The following is a 22,710-nucleotide window of genomic DNA, read 5'->3' as shown; positions in this document are numbered from 1 at the left end:
TCAGCAGAGCTCAATCAGTGAAGTCTGGGTTCAGTGAGAGACAGAGTTTCTCTCTGAGACTGACAGGGTCTCTCACTGATTTATAACTCCAGTTCCAGGGAATCTAATGTCTTCTTCTGGTCTCTGTCAGTACTGCTTCATGAAGATGGTATGCAAAGTTACATGCAGGTATACACTCATACATATAAAATAAAAATACATAAACCTCAAAAATAGTGTGGGACTGGAGAGATAGCTCAGTGGTTAAGAGCACTGACTGCTCTTGCAGAGGTCCTGAGTTCATTCCCAGAAACCACATGGTGTGCTCACAATCCTCTAATGGGATTTGATGTCTTCTTCTGGTGTGTCTGAAGACCAAGACAGTGTACTCACATACATAAAATAAATAAATCTGTAAAAAAATAATAATAAGGTGAAGAGCGATAGAAGATGGCTGATAGTGACATCTGGACTTCATATACAAATGCATGCATATGCACATGCAACACACATGCATGCACACAGAGACTGTGTTTGTTTATCTTTCTACAGGGCCAGTTCATGGGGCTGGCGAGATGGCTCAGCGAGTAAGAACACTGACTGCTCTTCCAAAGGTCCTGAGTTCAAATCCCAGCAACCACGTGATGGCTCCCAACCACCTGTAATGAGATCAGATGCCTTCTTCTGGAAAGGCTGAAGACAGCTACAGTGTACATTAATAATATACAGTGTATAATAACAAAGCCAGTTCATCACTCTTTCTGCCCCAGGAGGAAGTTACAATAGACACTGGGATCTTGTATTTCAAATGCTGTCCGTGGGCTTACCTTTGGAACAAGAGATCCCTAACAGTACTGCTATTTTGGAAGGCTGAGGAACTTCTAGGAGATAGGACCTAGCTGGAGGAAGAAAGTTACTGGAATGGGTCTTTGGGGGACATATTATCCCTGACCCCCTTCCTGTCCTCTCTCTGATTCTTGGTTTTTTTTTTCGAGACAGGGTTTCTCTGTGTAGCCTTGGCTGTCCTGGAACTCACTCTGTAGACCAGGCTGGCCTCGAACTCAGAAATCCACCTACCTCTGCCTCCCAAGTGCTGGGATTAAAGGCATGCACCACCACCGCCCGACCCTCTCTCTGATTCTTAGCCACCATAATATGAAGCAAATCGATCTGCCTTGGTCTCCCAAGTGTTGGATGATAGGCATGAGCCACCAGGCCTGGATTACAAAGACGACATTCTGAGGCTCCATATAGACATGAATTTGGGGAATCACAATTCAACTGGGGGTTTACTTGGTGTTTTACCTGTGTGAAGGCCTGTGCTTTTGTACAGAGCTGCAAGCTGCTCTGTTATACCTGCCCACAGTTCAGAAAAGGCCTAGCTAGGCAAGGCACCTGACTGAGAGCTCACACCAAGCAGGTGGCCAGTAGAGATGAGTTAGGATTCTCATGCAGAAAGTGACTCTTGGGCAGATCTCCCTGGCCCTCACAGCCATGGCTTCCACTGTGGGCCAGGGCTGCTACTGCTGGATAGGGTCCTGGCTCCCTGAAGTGTCATCCCAGGAGGAGGTGACACTGCAGGTGTCTGCCCTGCAGGCCCCTCCAGGTGGGCTCCATGGCCTTCAGTACACAGTAATGATCAGGAGTGTTCTCTATCACATCCCTCTTAATGGTCCATTAAAAGCAAGTTGGGGCCTAATGATTACAGGGAAAGTTCTACTGACTGTGCCTTTGAAATACACAGAGGCTTACAGGCACTGGGCGGGACTGGGTGTTTGAAGTGGCGGTCTGTCCAGGATCATCTGGAGGGCTGTGCTGCCCACACCACAGAGGCGCCGAGCACAGCCAGCCCTCAAAGGGGCCCTGGCCTAATGCACGACCGGGTTCTGCTTTTCTCTCTGGTTTTGACTTGCCCCAATCCCCAGAATCCTCCTTTGGGTCTTTCTTTGGTGTTAAGTGGGGAAAGCCAAGGAGTTGGGGTGGGGGTTGGTAGGGGATAGGGAAAGGATTATTTTATTTTGTTTCTGAGCTGAACAACAGAGAACGTTAACTTCAAAGAGTCAGACCTTCCTTCCTTCCTTTCTTTTCTTTCTTTTTCTTTTCTTTTTTTCTTTTTTTTTTGGTTTTCAAGACAGGCTCTCTCTGTGTAGCCTTGGCTATCCTAGAACTCATTCTGTAGACCAGGCTGGCCTCAAACTCAGAAATCCGCCTGCCTCGGCCTCCCGAGAGCTGGAATTAAAAGCGTGCACCACCACTATTAGGTTTATTAATTCAGGTCAAGTCAAGAGATTAGTACAGATTCTGGTAACAGTTTGAAACACACAAGGCATCCCCAGCCTGATTGCCCTGGGGCAAGAGGTTGTATTTTGGGTACCCAACACTTCCATTTTCCTGCTTATCCCATCCATTCCAAAACTACTTATCAAACACCTGTTCTGTGCTCTCTGGTGGGGACAGGGCCACAAGACACTCTGGGGCTCAGTGTTTGAGAGAGTCAGTTTGTCACTATGAGGAGAACCTAGGTGAGAGCTGACGGTGTGCAGAGCAGCGTGCTTTGAGGGAAACCAAATAGGCACTGGCCCTGGTTGTGCTGAAGGCCATCATGTAGGGAGGAAGGTTAGGGAAGTCAAATGTGTACACAGATCTCTGGGAGATGGTAACCTGCCTTGCAGAGATGGAAGGACTATCAACAAGTGTGAAGGGCCGAAATTCATGAAGTACTGCATATCAGCCTGTGAGAGCAGTGTGGCAGGTAAGGTGGAGATCACAGGAGGGGCCTGGCTCCGGTCCTGGTCCCTGGGCATGATGGGAAGTTTGGGTGGAGAGCGACATGGGTTAGAAGTGTCTTCCTTGGAAGCATCTATTCTCTCAGCTCGATGTTTTAGGGAGCACCAGCAGACCAGAGCTCAAAGTCTGGTCTGGCATTTGCATGAAGTTGAACCCAACCCTATCAGGTCAGAATGGAGCTTGCTGCCAGGGAAAGGCATACTGAGGCCTGCTGGGGGTCTCACATGCTGACAATGATCAGATGAGAGAAGACACAGCTTCTTCAGGAAAAAAAAAAAAAAAGACCCCTGCAGCCAGCTCCTGCTGTCAGCCACGTGGGAAAGCCAGCACCTGCTGCCTCAAGACCTAGGATCTGGGGAGGAAGGGTGCTGATTCAAAGAGCCAGACCTCCCCTCCCCTCTCAGCCTTTCCCAGGAGCCCGTGTCTGCACAGGTGCCTGGCAGGTGTGAGGCCCCACCGAGTCACACGGGAGTGAAGTCAGATTGGCCAACAGGAGTGGTTCTCTCTAACCCTTTCCTGGAAGAAGCGAGGTGGCTGGGGTAACAGATGGGGGGTGACAGAACAACCCAGTTCCCCAGAGGCATCTGGGCTCCAAGGCTGGGACTTCTGCTTCCCTGGCCAATTCGGGAAGTTATTTGCTGTGTGATTTTGGCAAATAAAAGAAAAGTTGGGCCAGGACCCACAGGTGTGAACCAGGTACTGATAGGATCTGAGCAGTTTTCACCTTTCAAGAGCCTTCCCTTTCCCTTCAGATGCAGCCACATGGCTTGTTCACTCCTGTCCCCCATCTTCCAGCTTCCTCTTTCCTTTCTTCCTTTGTGCGTGCATGCGTCCGTGCGTGGGTCTTGTTTTGTTTTGTTGTTCTTGAGACAGGATCTTACTGTGTAGTTCTGGCTGGCCTTGAACTCACTATGTATACTAGGCTAGCCTCGAACTCACAGAGATCCACCTGCCTCTGCCTACGGAGTGCTGAGATTAAAGATGTGTACCCCATGCATGGTGGGTCTCCTTGTGCAGCCCAGGTCTCAGTCTTAAATCCTCCTGCTTCTTCAGGGCCCCACCCAGCAGCTGGGATCACAGGTGTGGGCCACCATTCTCAACTCTTGGTCCAGAGCATTGACTTTGCTGTTGTTCGAGTTTGGGGTGTCTTAAGGCAGGGGTCTCATATAGCTCGTGCTGACCTTGACCTTGCTATGTAGCCAAGGATAATCTTAAACTGGCTTCAAAAGACAGCAGGATTAGGAAGGAACGGGAGTCAGGCCACCAGAACGGGAGGGCAGAGGAGGGGACAGCAGTTCGGGCAGGGATCTGTAGTCAGCAATGGTGATATACCGTGGTTCCAGAGTCTCTGCAGGAGGCAAAGGGAGGGGACAGGAAAAGGGGTAGCTTCAGGGAGTGCAGCTCAGAGACACCTCTCAGGGTGTGACACTGTCCCCACCTTGTGTGAATGTCCCCAAGACCCAGCATTCTCTAAGTAGAGCACCCTTCTCTCTTACAGTCTTGCAGCCCTGCCTGGGCTACAGTGCTTTGTACTTCAATCAGCCTTTCATCTAAAACCCTAGGACCATGCCAGCTGGCTTAATTAGGGGCCCCAAGCCACCTAAGTACTGTTTTGTAGCTGGACAGAACACAGAAGAGAGGGATTAAGTGATTTGTCCAAGATTATACTGCAGAGATGCGAAGACCTCTCTTTTGGGGTAGAGGGGTACCCCAGCTTCTGCCTGCCACCACCCCTTTGCCTGTCGAGTCTTGTCCTATGGGGCCCTGAGCACTGAGCTGATATTCTGGAAGTCTAGAGATAACTGGGAGGATCCCTGAATACTGGCAGCTACCATCAAGCTGGAGCCTGACTGCCCAGTGATTGAAGGATCTTTCCAAGGATCTCTGAAAAGGTGATCATGGATGGCAGAGTCTAGAATCAACCCTAACAGGACCCTGGGGGCCTCCCTTGGGGCCCGCTGTTGGCTCTAAGCCTCAGGGTGCTGGGCTGGCAGGGATGAGGGGGCCGGATGGAGCCGCCTGGCTGTGAGGCAGGCTGCCTATGGGCCCTTGTCCTGCTGGGAAATTCCTATCGTTCTTTCTTTGGTTTGTGAGCTCATGACAAGGGAGGTGGGTGCCTGTTATAAGCTGGAAAATAAACTGCTCATTGCAAAGAAACAAACAAACTCGTTCTGAGCTGAAGCAGCTTGGTCCCTATTACCAAACTGGGGTGGCAGCGAGTGGGGTTGTAAGGGTTGCGGGGTGTGGGGGGGTTGTCAATTGTCCTCAGTGGTACTTGTTAAGTCCGGTATGGCCACTCCCTATTTGCTTCCCTGCACTTCTTCCAGGGAAACGAAGCTGGGCTCAGTATCCTGCCCACACAGCCTGTTCTCAGGGCCAACTCTGCCTACCAAGTAATCAAGGTCCCTGCCCTGCTTCAAACAGCCCAGCGGCTCCAGCTTCACTCTTGACAGAGTTCAGGGCTAGCCAGGCCCCAGACCCTTGGCCTCTGCCTGCCACCTTCCCCACTGCTGTCCAGGAGCTTTTCTGATCCAGTCCCCAGCCTTAGCTCCCTCTATGTCTTCCACTCAGCATGCCTTGCCTGCTCTGGAAACACTTGGTGACTCCCCACTGGTTTCCAGACCTCTCCTGAGCTCCCCCTGGAGCTTTGCCTTAAAGCTCCATATTCTCCCGGCCATCCAGCATCCTGAGCATTTCCCAGAAGCCTCCTCTCTCCTTCCTTGACCTTTATTACCTTCTAAGACAGTGTTTCATATTCTTATTTTCTCTCTCACCACCAGATCCCTGCCAGGAGCTCGGTCCCCACTCTGAGAGCAGGTGTGGCCACTGCTCATCCCAGTCACTCATCCCAGTCACAAGCTGGAAGCAGAAGGGTAGAGTGTGCTCTGTGGACCGTATGTCCAGTGTCAGCATGGAGACTCCACGAGAGTCATCGATCAGGCAGGACAGGACTCTAAACCCCTGCAGGGACATGTAGCCAGCCTCACTTATTGGGGGAGATCACAGAAGGAGGCAAGAGTGATGCAAGGGCCTCAGCCTGAGCATATTGGCCACCATACTCATGTACCCATGCGGGAGGCACCTTCCAATCCCTCCCAGGTCCCCGTGAACAGTAGCATGGCCCCTCAGCTATGACTAAAGCCCCAGCCAGGCTTCTCACTGATTCTAGCCCCATTGGGAGGGTCACTGTCCCTCATCAGTACAATCCCTGAAACAGGAGCGTGGGAGAATCCTTGACTTTAGAAAGAAGAGCTGAGAAACAACTTCCTGGAGCAGGGGGGGTGGAGGGGGCTGTTGTATTAGGAGGCAGGGCTGCATTTAATCCTCCCGTAGATAACCCAAGCAACCTTTTAGCATAAGTGTGTCCCATGGTGGATTAGGACATGATTATACTGCTTGATATCAGACCACAGAGTCTCACATAGACCAGGGCAGCTTCCAACTTGCTAGGTAGCTGAGGATGACCTCAGATTCCTGAACATCCTGTGTCAGTGTCCTAAGGGATGGGACCCACGTCATCAGCTTGTTAGAGAGCTGGGTCGCCAGTTTGGGTTAGCTTTGGCAGCAGTGGGAGGAATGGAGCTGCAGGTTGGGGGCCATTTCTCCAACCTTCATTGTTCACCCAGCCAGACGCTGACGACAAGGCAACTGCGGTTCATTTTACAGGTAAGAAGAGTGAGGCGGGGAAAGGATGTGGCCACTGGCTCATGGACCTGGTTGTTGTCAACAGCTAACTTGGGGCTGAAATCAGGCGACTTAAGCACCGTGTGACGCTCTGGCTGGAACAACTAAGGCCCAAAAATGAGTGTGAGGGATCAGAGATCTGACACCCGTGGGCTGCCTGCAGGGCAAGCGCTTGTGGAAGAGAGGCCTCAGCCCCCTGGCTGGCTTCCTGGCCAACTTCAGGCCCCTCTGCGCTCCTTCTGGTTCCTGTTGTGGCAGCTATTGAGGACTAGATCCTGTGTTAGCACATGAATAGCCAGGAATTTCCTGGGCTGACTTGCGTGAAAATGCACATTTCTCGCCAAAAGGGCCCTAGTTGGGCACTGCACACATCAGCAAACGGTCAACCTGGCCCCTGCACCAGGCGTGAAGGCAGCTTGATGCTCCGTGGGGGTGGGGAGCTTACTTGACTCCTACCTAGTTGGAATAAGCCAGACTTAGCTCTGCAGGAACAAACACCCTGAGTCCCCAAACAGACCTAGACCTTCACCCCCAACAGGAAGGAAGGCGAAGTTTAGAAATTCTTCCCCAGACGAGAGCTGCCTAGGACCGGATCCTTGGCCTCCTGTTCACGCTCACTCGTTTTCTTCACAAACATTTGTCCTTCTTGCATGCTGATTCCTTCTCTTGACACAGGGGGAGTCTCAGAGAAGAAGACAGATAATATGGGATCTCATTCTTACAGGCTCAGAGTCTGTGGTATAGACATAAAGAGTAGAGAGATAGATGTATATGGACTTGGGAGGGCTCAGGGAGGGGAGCTTTTGAGGCAGTGATGTGCAAAGGCCCTGGGGCTAGGCTGGACACAGAGAACTTGCGCAGCTTGCTCTGGCCCTCCTGTGTCCAGTGTTTTGGGATCCACTTGAGTATGGTGATGTCTCTGCTCTAATCCCAGACACTTCCACACAGGGCCAGCTCCTCTGTCCCCTGTGCCTGGTTTACCACACTGGACAGGACTGAAAGGCCAGTCCCATGCACAGCACAGCCAAGCCTGTGGAACTGGGGGTGGGCATTGCTACCCTAACTGTAGGAAGCAGAATGTGTACCCTGCTGCCCCTCCCCCACAAAGATGGCTCTGTCTTCTATCTTCTGCAACCTTCCTTGGAAATGGACTCTCTGCAGAGACAGCACTGCCAACATTCTCAAGAGTATCCTGTTGGCTTCTGAGTGGACCCACATCAGGTGCCCTTTCAGAGAAGAGGAGGGGACAAAGTAGAGGACTGAGGGACAGCCACCATCACCCGCTGCCTGGAGCCCAGGAACTGTAGGAAGCAAGAGGGAATCTGCTTTGGATCTGAGGAGGGGACATGCCCTGCTTAGCCCACTGCCAACTGCTAGCTGCCAGAACAAGGAGGAAGTTAACTGTGAGTTCTTCAGAGCCACCAACCAGTGGCCCTTACACTGCTCCATGGGAAACACACATGTCCTCAGAGCTCTGTTCAGCATGGATGAGCCCCAAACATCTGGGAGTCTCTTTCACCTCCCATTTCAGATACACACAAGTCCTTTGCCTGCTAGGAATGAGTGTCAGGAGACGCTAGGTGACCTGGCTTAGGCATCCACTGTAGCCCCCACCTGCGGGGAAGGAAGAGGGATCGGTGTTGGGTGGAGAAGCAGACAGGGCCTCAGCACCTGCTTTTCCAGGGTCTTTCAGCCAAGCTGAAGCCCTGGCTGAGGCTGAGCCCAGGCTCCTACATCTTTTTGGAGCCCTCAGCGTCTGGGGGAGGCACAGCAATCTAGGTTGGCCTCTCATTGCCCCGCTGTCCATCTGGAAGGTAATTAGGAGCTATTTAAGGCCATCAGCAAATTCTGGCAAATGTAACCTAAGGGACGTTAGCTCTGAAGTACAAATAAGCCTGGCCCTGGAGGGGTTCAAAGGGCCTCTGGAGGCCTGGGGTCTTTTCCAGGTCTGCTTGCCCCTCTGCAAACCTGTAGCCTCCTGGGCTGGTGTCAAGAGGCTTGGGAGAGTCAGGGGCTCCCTGGGGAATGGGAGTAAAGGTGAGACCACACCAAGGTAAGTCTGGGGACACTGCCCATTGGCCCCAGGGCCAGAACCTGTTTTCATGGCTGGTCCAAGCTGGCCTGGGTTGGAGTGTTGCTTTGCCTCACCCGTCTTCACTGTGTCCCTTCACTCCACACTTCTAACTTGGGATGTGGGCAGGCTACCAAGCAAGAGACCAGAGGGTGACTAACTCTGTGTATGACAATGTCCCCTCACTGCTCACAGAAGGCTTTGTTACAGGGGACTTCGTCTCCAAATCTGTTGTTGCTGGAGGCCTAACCCACAGTACCTCAGAACAAGGTAAGACAGGGTCACAATTGTGAGGCTTGACCCCACAAGGCTTATGTCCTTAAGGGTAGAGATCATGGCACAGAGACAAAGAAAACGAACATATTCGGACACAGGGAGAAGACAGTCTGGGATCTGTGGAGTGAGGAGACAGTCCCCAAGGTATGTAGCTGAGCTGTGACTTTCCAGCCTGAGGACAGGGGACAGCAGACCAAGGCCGTTAAAACCACTGCCTGAGGACCCCTGCCACAGCAGCCTGAATCTTCCTCCAAATCCTTTTTTTTTTTTTTCTTTTTCCTATTTTATTTTACTTTGAGACAGGGTCACACTGCATAGCCTGGGCTGGGCCTGGAACCCACCCTGCAGAACAGAGTTGATTCAAACTTGTTAGAGATCTTTTTGATTCTGTTTACCATGTTCTGGGATTAAAGGTACAAACCACTACTCCTACCTCTTCTCTTCTCTCTCTCTCTCTCTCTCTCTCTCTCTCTCTCTCTCCCCTCTCCCCCTCCCCCTCTTCTTTCTTTTTTCCTTCCTTTCTTTCTTTCCTTCTTTCTCTTTTAAGACAAGATCTTAAGAAAGACAATAGCCCAAGCTATTCAATTTCTTTTTCTTTTCTTTTCTTTTCTTTTTTTGAGACAGGGTTTCTCTGTATAGCTCTGGCTGTCTTGGAAATCACTCTGTAGACCAGGCTGGCCTCCAACTCAGAAATGCATCTGCCTCTGCCTCCCAAGTGCTGGGATTAAAGGTGTGCACCACCACTGCCCTGCGCTATTCAATTTCTACTTAAAGATGACATTAAACTTCTGATTCTACTGCTTCCAATACTTACGCACATATATACATTATTTTTTAAAAAATCTAGCCTGGTGTGGTGGCTCACACCTTTAATCCCAGCACTCAGAAGGCAGAGATAGGTGGATCTCTGTGATTTGCTAGGCCAGGCTGGTCTCTACAGTGAGTTACAGGTCAGCCATGGCTACAGAGTGAGACCCTGTCTCAAAATCAATCAGCCAGGTAATTAGTTAAGTAATACACAATTAATCAAGAAAATGTAGTGGCTTAAAAGTACATGTACATGGTTGAGATGTAGCTCAGTGCGGGTACAGGGCTGAGTGAGATGTAGTTCAGTGCAGGGTGCTGGCCTAGCATGACTAAGGCTCTCTCTGAGTTGGATCCTGTCTTAGTTTTAACGGTCAGTTTGTCACAGCCTAGGGTCACTTGAGTCTCAATTGAGGAATTTCTAAGAGCATCATGGCATGTAGCCATGTCTGTAGGGGACTGTCTTGATAGTAATTAATATAGGGGAGACCAGACCACTGTAGGTGCCATCATTTCCTGGGCAGGTGATCCTGGGTAATTTTTGTTTGTTTTTGAAACAAGGTCTCATTATGTAGTCCTGGGACTCTTGGAATTCAGTGATCCACCTGCCTCTGCCTCCCTAATGCTGGGATTAAAGGCCTATATCACAGGGCCTGGTGATCCTGGGCTGTATTAGAAAGCTAGCAGAGCATGAGCCTGAGAGGAAGTCAGAAGGTAGCTAACCCTCCATGGTTCCTGCTGCACAGTCCTTGGCTGCCTGTGAGTTTTCTTGTTAGACATAAAATGCTGTGTGGGACAGCAAATGGACTTGCCTTGAGTTCCTGCCCTGACTTCTCTCTCCTCTCACAGGTTGGACTTGGACTTGGGAGCAGAATAAACCCTTTCCTCTCCTAAGCTGCCTTTGCTCAGGATGTCTAATCACAGCAATAGATTCTGCTTCTGCCAGAAGACCCTGCATGTTCCGCTTGTCCCCAGAACAACCATTATTGGCATTGGACTGACACACAGTAGCTAACCAGGAGCCAAAGCCAGAAAGACTCTCATAGTACAATACCTTTAAAGTTTCCAGAAAGACTCCCATAGTACAACACCTCTAAAAGTTCCCTTTTTTTTTTTAAGTCTTTGATACAAGGTCTCAAGTAGCCCAGGCTGGCCTTAAGCTTACTATGTAGCTTTGGGTGACCTTGAATTCTGATCTGCCTGCCTCTAGCACCTGATGGTGTGCATCACCATACCTGACAAGCCCTGGCTGGCCACCAACTCACTGTATAGGAAACTGACCTTGAGCTCAAGAGCCTCCTGCCTCTACTTCCCCACTGCTGGATTTCTGGTTTGTTTGAGTTTTAAGACCTAGCCTGACTGAAAGCTGGGCTGTCATCATGTAAAACTCAGGCTCAATAAAGGCTCTTAAGAGAGCACTCACCTTGGGGCTGCTCTGGATGGATCTGATTCCTCCTGGGACAGCAGACACAGGACCTTGTAGTTGCTCAAAACACTGAGGGTAGCCTGCCTCAGAAGTCACAGAGACACTTCTGCCAATGATGACGTGGAGCAGATGGAGCAGACATGCCTCTCAGCGAGAGGAGAGCAGCAGGGGCAGCTGACAGAGCTGGGCCTAACACTGAAGGACTCAGCAAGTGAGGAGCATATGCACACATGCAGGCTGTCCAGAAAGGGATGCTCGGGGCTTGGCCAGCTGCCCAGGGTCCGTTTTACATGCTGTAAGTGGTCCTTTAAAGGAGTGGGGCCACCTGCCAGGTGCCACCTTTCTCCTGAGTTCCATGCTTTCCAGACTCCTCCAGAAATGGACACCATGCCACTCAGGGAAGTCAAAGTGCAAACAGCCTTGGCTGGCCACACCCTGTGGTGTATCTCTTCCACCTACCACTTAAGTGACAGTGGAGCACTCCCAGTCTGGCTCAGGTGGCCCTGACTGGGTAGTGCCATGTGGTCACTCAGGGGGCAGCTTCAGGTGGTCTACAGTTCAGAATGCCTTCTGGCTTCTCTTACAGCCATTGCCACCAGGAGAAAATCTCTATTTGGCCACAGTAACTCTTTAACACCTGAAAGTTTCCCCCAAAGAAAGGGAGTTGGGGAAGCCCCAGGCTCATCCACTTGCACTCCAGATGTACTGACCTGAGCAATTTCCCCAAATGTGAGAAACTGGATGGTAGTGGGGACTGTGTGCAAGATCTCCCCATAAATAAAACCCCAAAATCACCAGATGTGGTGGTACATGTCTTGAATCCACTCAGGAGACAGAGGCAGCCAGATCTCTGGAAGTTTGAGGTTAGCCTGGTCTGTATAGTGAGATCCTGTCTTAAATAAAACAACAAACTACAAACAACCCCAAGCCTCTAAAACCAGGGCCGGAGAAATGGCTTAGTGGACAAAGGCAGCTGCCAAATCTGACGTATGACTGGAGAGTGATGGACAGGAAAAACAAGTAAAAGATAGGGTCTTCCTTGGCTAGCCTGAAATTCAATATGTGGACTGGGCTAACCTCAAACTCAGAGACCCACCTGCCTCTGACTGTTGGAATTAAAGTGTTCTATCATGCCTGACCAAGAGCTGACTTCTAAGTTGTCCTCTCTGTGCAAATGCCCTACCCTGAAGCTCACAAATAAATGCAAGAAAAACTTCAAAACTAAAACAGGAAAAAGACACACTCAGCCCCACTCAGTGCCTGCTACAGAGAGCCCCCACTCCCACCTTTCTGTGCTGGAGGTGGCCAATCCAAAAGCATCAGTAAGCGAACAATGGTCACCTTGTTTGGCTAGAACAGTTTTGCTGAGGAGCCCAAGAGCCAACAGGACAGGTGGAAGTTCAAGATTCTAGTTGCTTCTGACCATCCAGGACTAACACCTACACCAGTCTCTTGGGTACTGTAATTGGGTGGCTAAGGCCTGGGTGTGTGGAGTTAGCCTGCAGGCTGGGAGTCTGAATGGGCCAGGTGGACCCTTCAGTGGAGTCTGCCCTCTGCCTGGCCTCCATGAATGGGGATATGTCATATAGGTGGCCTGCCCTGGTCACTTACTACTACTACTACTACTATTGAGGGGTTTTCACATAAGCCCAGGGTGGCCCCAAATTCACAAAGTATTGGAGGGTTACCTTGAATTTAGAATCCTCTGCTTTTGCCTCCCAAATGCTGGGATTACAGGTGAGCACCACCACAGCCTGTTTATGTGATGCTGGGGACCCAAGGCAAGGCTCCCGTGAGCTCTGTGCCTCCTGAGCCACACATCTCTAGCCCCTACTTGCTTGTGTGTTTTTTTTTTCCAAGACAGGATTTCTTTGAAGTAGCCCTGGAACTTATTCTGTAGACCAAGCTGTGTAGACCAGGCTGTCCTCAAGCTCAGAGATCCACCTGCCTCTGCCTCTGAGTGCTGAAAATAAAGGTGTGTTTCACCATCACCAGCCTACTACTTGGGTTAAGAGATAGTGTCTCATACTCCATTGTGGGCTAGAATTCCATCTTAAAAGCAAAGGGCAAAACAAACCTAAAATTCTAAGCACATCCTCATTACAGACAAGTTATAAATATATAAGGACAATTAAGACCAAATTTCAACCAGGTGTGGTGGTATAAACCCATAATCTTAGAATTTAAGAGGATGAAGCAGGAGGATGAGTTTCAAGAGTGGACCGGAATACTTGCCAGGTGAGATCCCCAAAATAAATGAACAAAAACTTTATAAAACAGTCACCCTGTGATCTGGTATCTTTCATGGCTTGTAATTTGATTTCATACCTTCACTGAGAACAGTTGGCTGAGGTCAAACATATATTAGTGTTGACTGTTCTCATCCTGACCAGCTTTTGCCTCGTTGTGCTTCATGGGCTAAGTATTCACGGCGTGGACACAGACCCATAGACCCGGGTTAGTGACAGGGTAGGCAGCCACAGCGCCCCACCGAGGGAAGACACTAGATGTGGTAGAACTTTGTGACACCTTTGCCTCTGGGACTATTTTCCAAGTCCCATTTGTGTGGACACAGCTGGCTAAAACTAGTCTCCCTGCTCCCTCCCAGCTCAGCTGCAAATAGAAAAAGATAAAGCAGACACAGGTGCTTTCAGGCGTTTGCCATTTTAATAGCTTTCCCAATCACTCCCATCAGTCCGTGGGGCTCTCTATACATGATTGAATGCTTCTCTTGGATGGAGCATCCAGTGTGCACAGCACATACTATCTCTGGGTCGACACCTGTATTAACTACAGACTCGGTAACAGGGGAGGATACAGAGCATCAACATCAAACCCATTCCAGTAACAAAGTTCCAAAGATACAGTCTTGTCCCTGGGCACAGGAAAGGAAACTAGCTGGCTGAAGAAACAAGATCATTGGTGTCAGATAGGACCACAGCCTTCCTGAGGTAACATAGCTGCAGAGAACCCCATCAGAGAAGGGCAGGAGCCTTCTACCTGTAGTCAACACTTGGGACGCAAGCAGGAGGCCAGCCTGGGCTACCTCCCCACATTTCCTCCCCCACAAAAAGAAGGAGGCATAGCTCTGTTGAGTGGCCTGGCATGCACTGGATTTCAATTCCCAGCACCTAATGAGTGGGTGTGGTGGACAATGCCTTAGCCCTTGGATGTGGGGCAAGAGGATCAGAAGTTCAAGGTCATCTTTAGTGGTATAGCAAGTTCAGGGCCAGCATGAGCTATGAGACCCAGTCTTTTAAAAAAGAAAATGAAAAGACCTTTCAACTATCTTCTTCCCAACACTCTGGGTTGGAGTCTAGGGCCTGGCTTAAAAACCACAAAACCTGTATTGTCCTATGAGCCATCAGACAGAAAGGGAAGTTTGGGACATGCTCCCACCTTAGCTTCGGGGCGTGGCTTCTTCTTGGGTTTTGGTACAGAATAGTATTTTAAGTATCCCATTAGCATCCAAACAAAGAGTTTTCTAAAGGAATGTGAAAGACAAAAAAAAAAAAAAAAAAAAAAAAAAAATGCCAATCAGATTTTCCCCGTCTTGCTGTCTGTAGCCTCCCATAAAGTTAATTCGGGAGGCGGCTGAGAAGCCTCCCAGCAGAGTCTTAACGTCTTGGGGAGAAGCATTCGGAGCATTCGCTGAAGTGAGCTAAGGTCATTTTGTACAAACTCCAAAGTCATTCATTAAAATTAAACGTTCTCCCTCACCTCAGACCTTTTTTTAAAATGCCGCTGACCCTGCTCTTCCATCTTGGTCTCAGGGACAGGGGTTACATTCGTAAAATATATAAAGAAAAATATAAGGGTTACTTGACTTGGTGAGCATATAGTGCGCTCCGACAGCTGGCCACACATATTTTCACCATGAATACCCCTTACTAAAAGTAAATCATTGGGTAAAGATAGCTGGAACGTGACAAGGGTCCAGTGGGGCGCGAGATGCTACATGTGGAAGAGAAACAAGGCAGACGCACCCAGCAGAGCCTCCAGCTTGGTCACCAGGGACTCAGGAACTCTGAGGTAGATGGGAATAGAATTCGTTCACATTGGGGCAGCACTGGAATGCGGACTCCTGCGGTCTGCCTGCATAAGGACAGCTCACCCTTAAATTATGGAGTTCCAGCACAAAGCTTCCCAAATTCAGGGAAGCCTGTTTTTCTCAGTTTGATTCTTGTAAAAAACAACAACAACAACAACATTGTTATATCCCAACAAATCATCCTCTATCTCAAAACAGAATTTCATCTCTAGAATTTTGAGTTGTGGCGCGCACACACACACCTTCTTGTCCATTCCTAGTTCCTTTCCAGAAAATTGACAAAAGTTCCAGTGGCTACGAGCCACATGCCCTGTTGGCCAGTCCAAAAAAGGCAAACAGGAGTTTATAAAGTTGTCTAAGGGTCTCCCATCCGGTAGGTCCAAGAAGATTGACTGCAAGAGAGTTCAAAGATCAGTCTTGGAGATCTAAAAACAGAGGCGGGAGGACTTCCAGGACTTCTGTCCCTGGAGTAAACTGATCCGACAGGGTTCATACCAAAGGGAGCAGAGGGAGCGGCTGCTGTAGGATGCTCCCGGACAGGAGGGAGCTCAGGGTCCTTCTCTCACTGGCTCAGAGGTCCCAGGCAAGCCTTTCCAGACAGAGAGGCCAGGCACTCTTGGAAACTGATGTCACTAAGTTTTAGAGGCACACGTGAAATAGCAGCACACCCCGGATCTTTGATAATGAAGGAAGAAGTTTGTCCCACTGTACCAAAGAGGTCCGAGCTGCAGTTTGTTCTTTCTTTTGGTCATTTTCCCCCAGAAAATGAAAATACATAAAATCATAAATAATTGGGCGTCCGTATATACATATTTAAATAATTAATTTAAATATCTTAGACCAGTTTTTTTGCAAACAAATTCTCCACCGAGAGAAAGTGCTCCTCCTGAGGGTTAGGGTGTGCTTCCGAGGCTGAGGCAGGGCTCCGGAGGGTCACAGTCTAGGAAGAAAGTGGGTTACCTTCATGGTAGGTGACACTCGGTTCCCCTTCTTGGTCCGCCCGTTCTTACTGAGAGCCATGAACATGCCGGGGTACGCGTAGGATTCGTAGGCATTGTAGTTGTTGGGCAGAAGTATTTCTTTGAATTTACACTCGTCTGTAAAGAAAGGCTGAGAAAGAGGACACGGGTGAGCCAGGGGCCTGCTGCAGTCGGGGCCCAAGAGGTCTTTCTTAGGTAGGTAGAGTGTCAAGACTGTCCCAGACTACTAGGAGTCCACGCTAGGCGGAGCATAGCTAGCTCACCTGCCTTGCCACATCAACTTGCCGCGTGTCAGGCCTGCTGGAGCCCTCCCCCCCCCCCCGACCCCAACCCCACTTAGGAGGGAATAGGATGGGGTAGTTCCCTTGGTCTGGAAATCCAACCTGCCTCTGGCTACTTTGGCTAAAAACCGAGAGACCTAGCGATCCAACTGCCAAGACACAAGTGTTATGTGTGGGGTGAAGGGTTTACAATCCAGCTAGTCTTGCACACTGTGCCCAGCAGGTGCCCAGCCAGACCCGCGGGCACTCACCACACCGAAGAGCTTGCCCCTGCTGCTCATGGCCACGAAGAACCGGCTGGCCACTCCGAAGATGCTCACCACACCCCGCTGCACCGGAGAGAGCTCCAGAAGGCCTGGGATTGGGGGAACGGGACGCAAATCAGAAAAGCGTACGTGACCCTTGGCCCACACAGACCCTCCGACTCTGAGCCTCCTGGGATCTCGATGCTGGGATGATTTGGGGTGAAAAGCCTAGGAACCCCAATGCATAGCTCGTCTCCTGTCTATCGGGTTGCCCCCAAGTCCGGCCTCAGTCTGGGCGCTTGTCCTGGGCTCCCGTGGGTGCGGGCGGATGAAGGCGCTGGAATTCCGCACCGGGAGCCCAGGCTTCTGAAGGCGGGAGGCGGGGCCCGGCCGCCGGGTGCGCTCCCAAGTCCACGAGCCCAAAGGGACGGAGCTCGAGTCCACTCAGCCCCCGGGACTACTAGTGCGCGGGACCCCACCCTCTCGGCGCGCCCCGAACTCACTGTCCCTCGTGTCCGCGTGCACACCGCCGATGCGGCCGTCGGGCAGCACCTGCAGGTGGAATCCGATGCCCACGTTGCAGTAGAGTCGCCGCAGCCTTTTGAGGCCCAGCAGGTAGTCCCCTGCGCCGCTGCGGACCGCCGCCTGCCGGGGCTGCGCGGCCACCGGCAGGCGTGCCAGCGAGCGGGCCACCAAGCCGTCCCAGCCGCGCCCCAATTCGGCGTGCCGCGTGCCGTTGGGTGCGGCAGCCCCTCGGTCCGCCAGGGCCACCACCAGGGCCAGCAGGACCCCGGGCAGCAGCGTCGTCCCTGTGGCCGGCCCGCGCTTCGCCATTCCGGCCCGCGGGCCGTGCGGGAGCTCGAGCGGCGGGCCGTGAGTTCGGTGAGTGCTGCGCGCCGGACGAAGCCGCGAGAGTAAAGGGGCATACGACGGTGGCGGGACGGTCCCCGCGCGCCCAGCCCTGCCGAACAGTGGTATATATAGCCGGCGCCCCCTCCTACTCGCCTGCCCGCGGGGCGTCGGTCGCCTGGGAGCCGGGGCGCAGGCCGCCTGCCAATCACCGCCGGGGGAGGAGGCGCGGGCCTGGCGGTGGCTACTGTCACCTGGAGAGACCCCAACCCCTCACTCTTGGCTCCGCCCAGCACTCGAACCTGTTGATCCCGCCCCTTGGCTCTTGGTTCCCCAGGGCATCTCCTGTACTCCTTCCTTGCGGGACCCTTGGTGAACCAGCAGAACCTTTCTGCTGCGCCAAGGACTGGCTTGAGCTGAGGGTGGGAAGCAAGTCACACTGGCTTGGCTATCAGGGTGTAAATCTAAGGGGCACGATCGGAGCGAGGCAAGGCTTAGTCTGGCCCAGAGGCTTGGAAATGTAAGGGTCTTGCAGGTGGTGGGAAGCCTGAACTACACAGTGGGTGCTTCTAAGAGAACTCAGGTTGAGGACATGCAGGGGCAGCACAGACCTGCACTCCCCTCCTAGGTACCCCAAGGCAAGGAGAGAAAGCTGGCAGGACATTGGGCTCTTAGAGTCATCAGTTTCCCAGGGATTTTCTTTTTTTTCTTTTTTTTTTGAGACAGGGTTTCTCTGTGTAGCCCTTGCTGTCCTGGAACTCACTCTGTAGACCAGGTTGGCCTCGAACTCAGAAATCCGCCTACCTCTGCCTCCCAAGTGCTGGGATTAAAGGCGTGCACCACCACTGCCCGGCACTTCCCAGGGATTTTCAAGTGTGGTGGCCCGACTTTCCCAATCCAGGAGCATGCCAAACGCTAAGGATCTGGAAGAGTCCCTTCCCCCACCAGCACCCCACCCCCAAACGGTGGCCATTTTGGCCTGATGGGGGCAGACTGGGCAGAGCCCTGGTACTGCTCACCTAGGTGTGAATGTCCCTGTTCTGTGGTATCTGAGGAGCCTGGAGCCAGCAGGTGACCTGGCCACGGATGGAGGAATCTCAGAGCCTGCTGCACCCCTTACTGAGGGATCAGTAATTTGGACCAGAACTTCTGGGAGCTGTGGTTTCCTTCTGCCCTCTGTCACTGGGCTTGCATCAATTATTCCTGGTCCTTACTCAGAACACCAAAGGGAATGCAGCCAGGTCCTGAGACCCAGAGGAGACACTTGAGCATCTATTTATCCATCCCTTAGTGGGGTTTACATCATGTCTCCAAATCCCTTAATGAGGCATTCTGATGCACCTGGCAGCCTGGGATAACCAAGTCCTCCAGTGGTGGGTAGAGCTGCTGCTGGTCTTGCTTGCCAGGGAGCAAAGCGAACTACAAACACACACACACAGACACACACACACACACTGATGCATGTGCACACGTGAACATGCATACACACACCATGCTGAGAAGCATCCCTTCCTGTCCCATGGTCCATAATTCCCCTGGTGTGAGTGTCACTGGAGGAAGGCTGCAGGCCTTAGTCTGGGCACTCCTGGGTGTTCTTTCTGGGCCTGGATCAGGTCTAGGTCATTGCCCTGCACGATGGCAGCTGCTCATGGTAGGCAGGTTCCCCCAACCCAGCTCAGTTTGGGAGTTTATCCCTTACTCTGTGCTGCAGAAGGAACTGCTGGCTATCACTCCCCCGTGGGTGCTCCTGGCAGTGGAGAGTAGCCAGGAAGACCACAGTTAGGCACTATCAGCCAACTGCTCTGGGCTTGCTTCTTGCCTCAGGCTGTGGCCCCAGAACCTTCAGTAAGTGCTTCAGGCTCCTCCTCCATGCTCAGTAGTGTTAAGGAGAATATGGGGGCATGGGTGAGGATAAGGCTCTCGGGGACTAACCCCGGTCTGTCACCAGACCCCTACCTCCTGCCTGTCCAGCTTCCAGCCCTTTCCCTGGAAGGAAGATCCAGAGATCTTATGGCCCAGGACTCCTTCCCCTTTTGGCTGCCCTAGGACCTCAGTCTCCTGATGCCTGTGTGCCTCCACTCACTCCACTTGCAGCCAATTCACACCTTTAAAGAATCTTATTGGGGCCAGCTTTGGTGTCCCACGCCTTTAATCCCAGCATTCAGGAAGCAGAGGCAGGTGCATCTCTGTGAATTCGAGACTGGCCTGGTCTAGTTAGTGAGTTCTAAACCAGCCTGGGCTACAGAATAAGACCCTGTCTCAAAAAGAAAAACAACCCAAACAAAAGTCTTCATTCGACAGGCAGTGCTGGCGTACTAATCCCAGTACTCTGGAAGCAGAGACAGGAGGATCTCAGAGTTCAAGGCCAGCCTAGTCTACAGATTCAGTTCCAGGATAGCCAGGGCTACACAGACCAAAACAAAACAAGTCTCCATTTATTATCTGCCCCTCCCCCTGCTGAAATCGTCACCATCAAGGTGTCAGCACAGGTCTGAGTCTTTCTCAGTTCTAGCTCCAGGGCTTAGAACACAGTAAGTGTTCAATGGTGCTTGTGGACCAGCGGCTACTGGCTAAGACAGACCTGGTGCAAGTCTGCTGATGACTTCGGGTTAAGGTGACTTTGGCTTATCTGAGTTGGGGTCCAGGGCCCCTCTGCCCGGCCACACACTCCTGAATGTCTAGTCCATTATGAATTTAGGACACAGGAAGTGTCCACCAGCTCTGGGTTCAAGTCTAGCCTCCAGCCTGTTGTTACATGTGACCTTTCACTTGTAGATTGCTCTCCCAGTCTACAAAATGAGCATAAGAAATGGTGTCAGGAAAAAACAAACAAACAAAAAAAGCCAGGCAATGGTGGCACACGCCTTTAATCCCAGCACTTGGGAGGCAGAGGCAGGCGGATTTCTGAGTTGAGGGCCAGTCTGGTCTACAGAGTTCCAGGACAGCCAGGGCTATACAGAGAAACCCTGTCTTAAAAACAAAAAAACAAAAAACAAAAAACAAAACAAAACAAAAAGATGCGGGGGGGGGGGCTGTTGGGGGCTGTGGATGCCACTCATTTGGTAGAGTGCTTGTCTGCCATGCATGATGCCCCAGGCATGGTGGTCCACACCTATAATCCTAGCAGTAGGGAGGCAGAAGCAGAAGGAGGATCAAAAGTTCAAGATTACTCTGAGCTATGAAGAGACTTGAGGGCCAAATGTGGGCTACAGGGTGCCAGCAAAGGCAGTGGGGGTGGGGAGGGGAGCGGGGGAGCTTTGAGAGAGACTGAGCAACGTCTGGAGGTAGGGTGCCTCAGCCTCAGATCGGGCCTGCCTGACAGCTAATGCTAATCTCTGAGGAACAGCCAAGGCCTATGGAGAGCATTCACAGAAAGCTATCCTCCAGTGGGCTGTGAGTGGAGTCTGGCAGGTGAGCCCTTGGCAGGACACCTTGAAGCCTTCAGTTGAGCCCAGGCTAGCCCTCAGAGTGTGACCTTGCATGACCTATCCCTTACAAAGTCCCAGAACTCTTGAATAACTACTTCTCCCCAGAAACAGGACTTCTCCAGGTAGCCAGCTTAGCTGTTAAGTAAGTTCAGTAGCTTCATCGTCATAAGAATAGGAATGCATAAAAATTGCGTTCTGGGCCTGAGGGGGGAGGACGCTTTTCTCTGGGCCGGGCCCAGGGTAAACTTTACAAATCAAGGCTCTGTGCTTTCCCAGTTTAAATCCCTCTTCTGGTCTCAGCAATGTCATTATGCAGACGGGTGGGGGTGGGGGAAAGGTCTGGCAGGTGGATCTGCAGAGAGCTTCAGAGCTGACACGTCGTCCCCGGGGCCTCCAAACTGAGGGGGGAGGTCAGCAAATATTTTAGCATTTTAAAAAAAACAAAAGAAATTCGGCCTCGCTTGGTGATGTTCGCCTTTAAATCCCAGAGCTCAGGGGGCTGAGGCAGGTAAATCTCTGTGAGACTAGCCTAAAGTTTCAGGCTAGCCAAGGCTACATAGGGAGACCCTGTCTCAACCCTGTCAAAAAAAAAGGGGGGGCGGGGGATTGCCCTAAGGATAAAGGCACATTGAGGACCTCCCAAACCTGATTTCAAACCCAGGAACCCACATGGTGGAAGGAGAAAACTGACTCCAAGCCAAGAATGCTCAGTCCTGGGCTGTAGGCACCCTACCCAGTTCCAGTATGTTCTTACCTCCCCAGACTGAAACTGTGTTCCCCTCAAATGCTGACTCATCCTCCCCCACCCCTTTGAGCCCACATCCTGTGGCGCTCAGGACTCAAGGGACTCCAGGGATCTGCCTAGCAGTGTGTGGCCCTTTGTGTCTGGGCTGGCGAGCTGCTTGGAATTCATTCAACAAATTCAGCAGGTACAGGTGCGGTGTGTGTCTGAATTCCCTTCTTTTTGAAGACTGAATAATATTCTACCCCTCGCTCAGCCTGCCACATTCTGGTGGCCCCTTGGTTTGTCTGTGGACCCTCAGACTCCCCCCTTGGAGCTGCTGTGACACACGGTGCCACCACCTGCTTATTGGACCCCTTTCAGCTGGGCTGCATGGTAATTCTATAGTGGAGTTTTAGGGGACCCTGCTGGCTGTCATTTCCAGGCCCTTGGCAGTACTGGGAATTGGACCATGATGTCACACTGTAAGGCTAACATCCCTGCCTTTGAGCAACAGCCCCAGGCCATTCCAGATTTTTTTAAAAAGAGATTTATTTTTATTTTATGTGTATGAATATTTTGCTCGTATGTTTGCATGTATGTGTGTTACATGCAAGCAACATCCATGGAGGGCCGAAGGGGGCGTCAGATCCTCCCTGGAACTGAAGTTACTGATAGTTGTAAACCTGCCACGTGGGTGCAGGGAAATGAACCCGGTCCTCTCTGCAACAGCAAGTTCTCTTCTGTCCAGAGGCTGGCTTCAGTTCAAGGGAGTGAACTCAGGTTGTCAGGCTTGGCAGCGAGTGTTCTTACCCACCCCACCATCTCTGTAACCCCCCAGGCTTTCTTCTCTCACAGTTTCCATGTAGAACAGGCTGACATGGATAGACCGTATCACCTGCAGCTCACCCTTAAAGGATGGAATCTCAGGTGAGCCCCTGAGCTTGAATAAGTTTGGTTTTTGTTTTGTTTTGGCGTGGTTTTGGCTTTTCGAAACAGGGTTTCTGTGTACCCTTGGCTGGCTGTCCTAGACTAGGTTGGCCTCAAACTTCCAAGATGCACCTGCCTCTGCCTCCTGAATGCTGGGAATAAAGGTGTACGCTTCCACTGCCACCCCACCCCCACCCC

The 22,710-nt window shown here is 51.5% G+C and overlaps 1 protein-coding gene across 1 annotated transcript; it reads right to left on the bottom strand.

The window, feature by feature from the left end:
• Window positions 1–13,682: 13,682 nt before the first annotated feature.
• Fgf4 (fibroblast growth factor 4) lies at window positions 13,683–17,531 on the bottom strand. The gene is made up of 3 exons (XM_031384685.1): window positions 17,088–17,531; window positions 16,591–16,694; window positions 13,683–16,188 (listed from the first exon to the last, which is right to left on the bottom strand). The coding sequence occupies exons 1-3, from the start codon at window positions 17,416–17,418 to the stop codon at window positions 16,012–16,014; spliced, it is 612 nt and encodes a 203-aa protein (XP_031240545.1). The 5' UTR covers window positions 17,419–17,531; the 3' UTR covers window positions 13,683–16,011.
• Window positions 17,532–22,710: the final 5,179 nt, after the last annotated feature.

Source organism: Mastomys coucha, unplaced genomic scaffold, assembly GCF_008632895.1.
Source record: "Mastomys coucha isolate ucsf_1 unplaced genomic scaffold, UCSF_Mcou_1 pScaffold21, whole genome shotgun sequence".
Taxonomy (NCBI): domain Eukaryota; kingdom Metazoa; phylum Chordata; class Mammalia; order Rodentia; family Muridae; genus Mastomys; species Mastomys coucha.
This window is presented reverse-complemented; position numbering and strand designations above follow the sequence as displayed.

What these genes read in the sequence shown, in the direction of transcription:
- Fgf4 (XM_031384685.1), bottom strand. Translation starts at nt 17,418, where the DNA reads ATGGCGAAGCGCGGGCCGGCCACAGGGACGACGCTGCTGCCCGGGGTC. An exon ending in GCACGCGGACACGAGGGACA is followed by an intron (nt 16,695 to 17,087) that starts GTGAGTTCGGGG and finishes CCCCAATCCCAG; the next exon opens with GCCTTCTGGAGCTCTCTCCG. An exon ending in GGGGCAAGCTCTTCGGTGTG is followed by an intron (nt 16,189 to 16,590) that starts GTGAGTGCCCGC and finishes CCTCTTTCTCAG; the next exon opens with CCTTTCTTTACAGACGAGTG.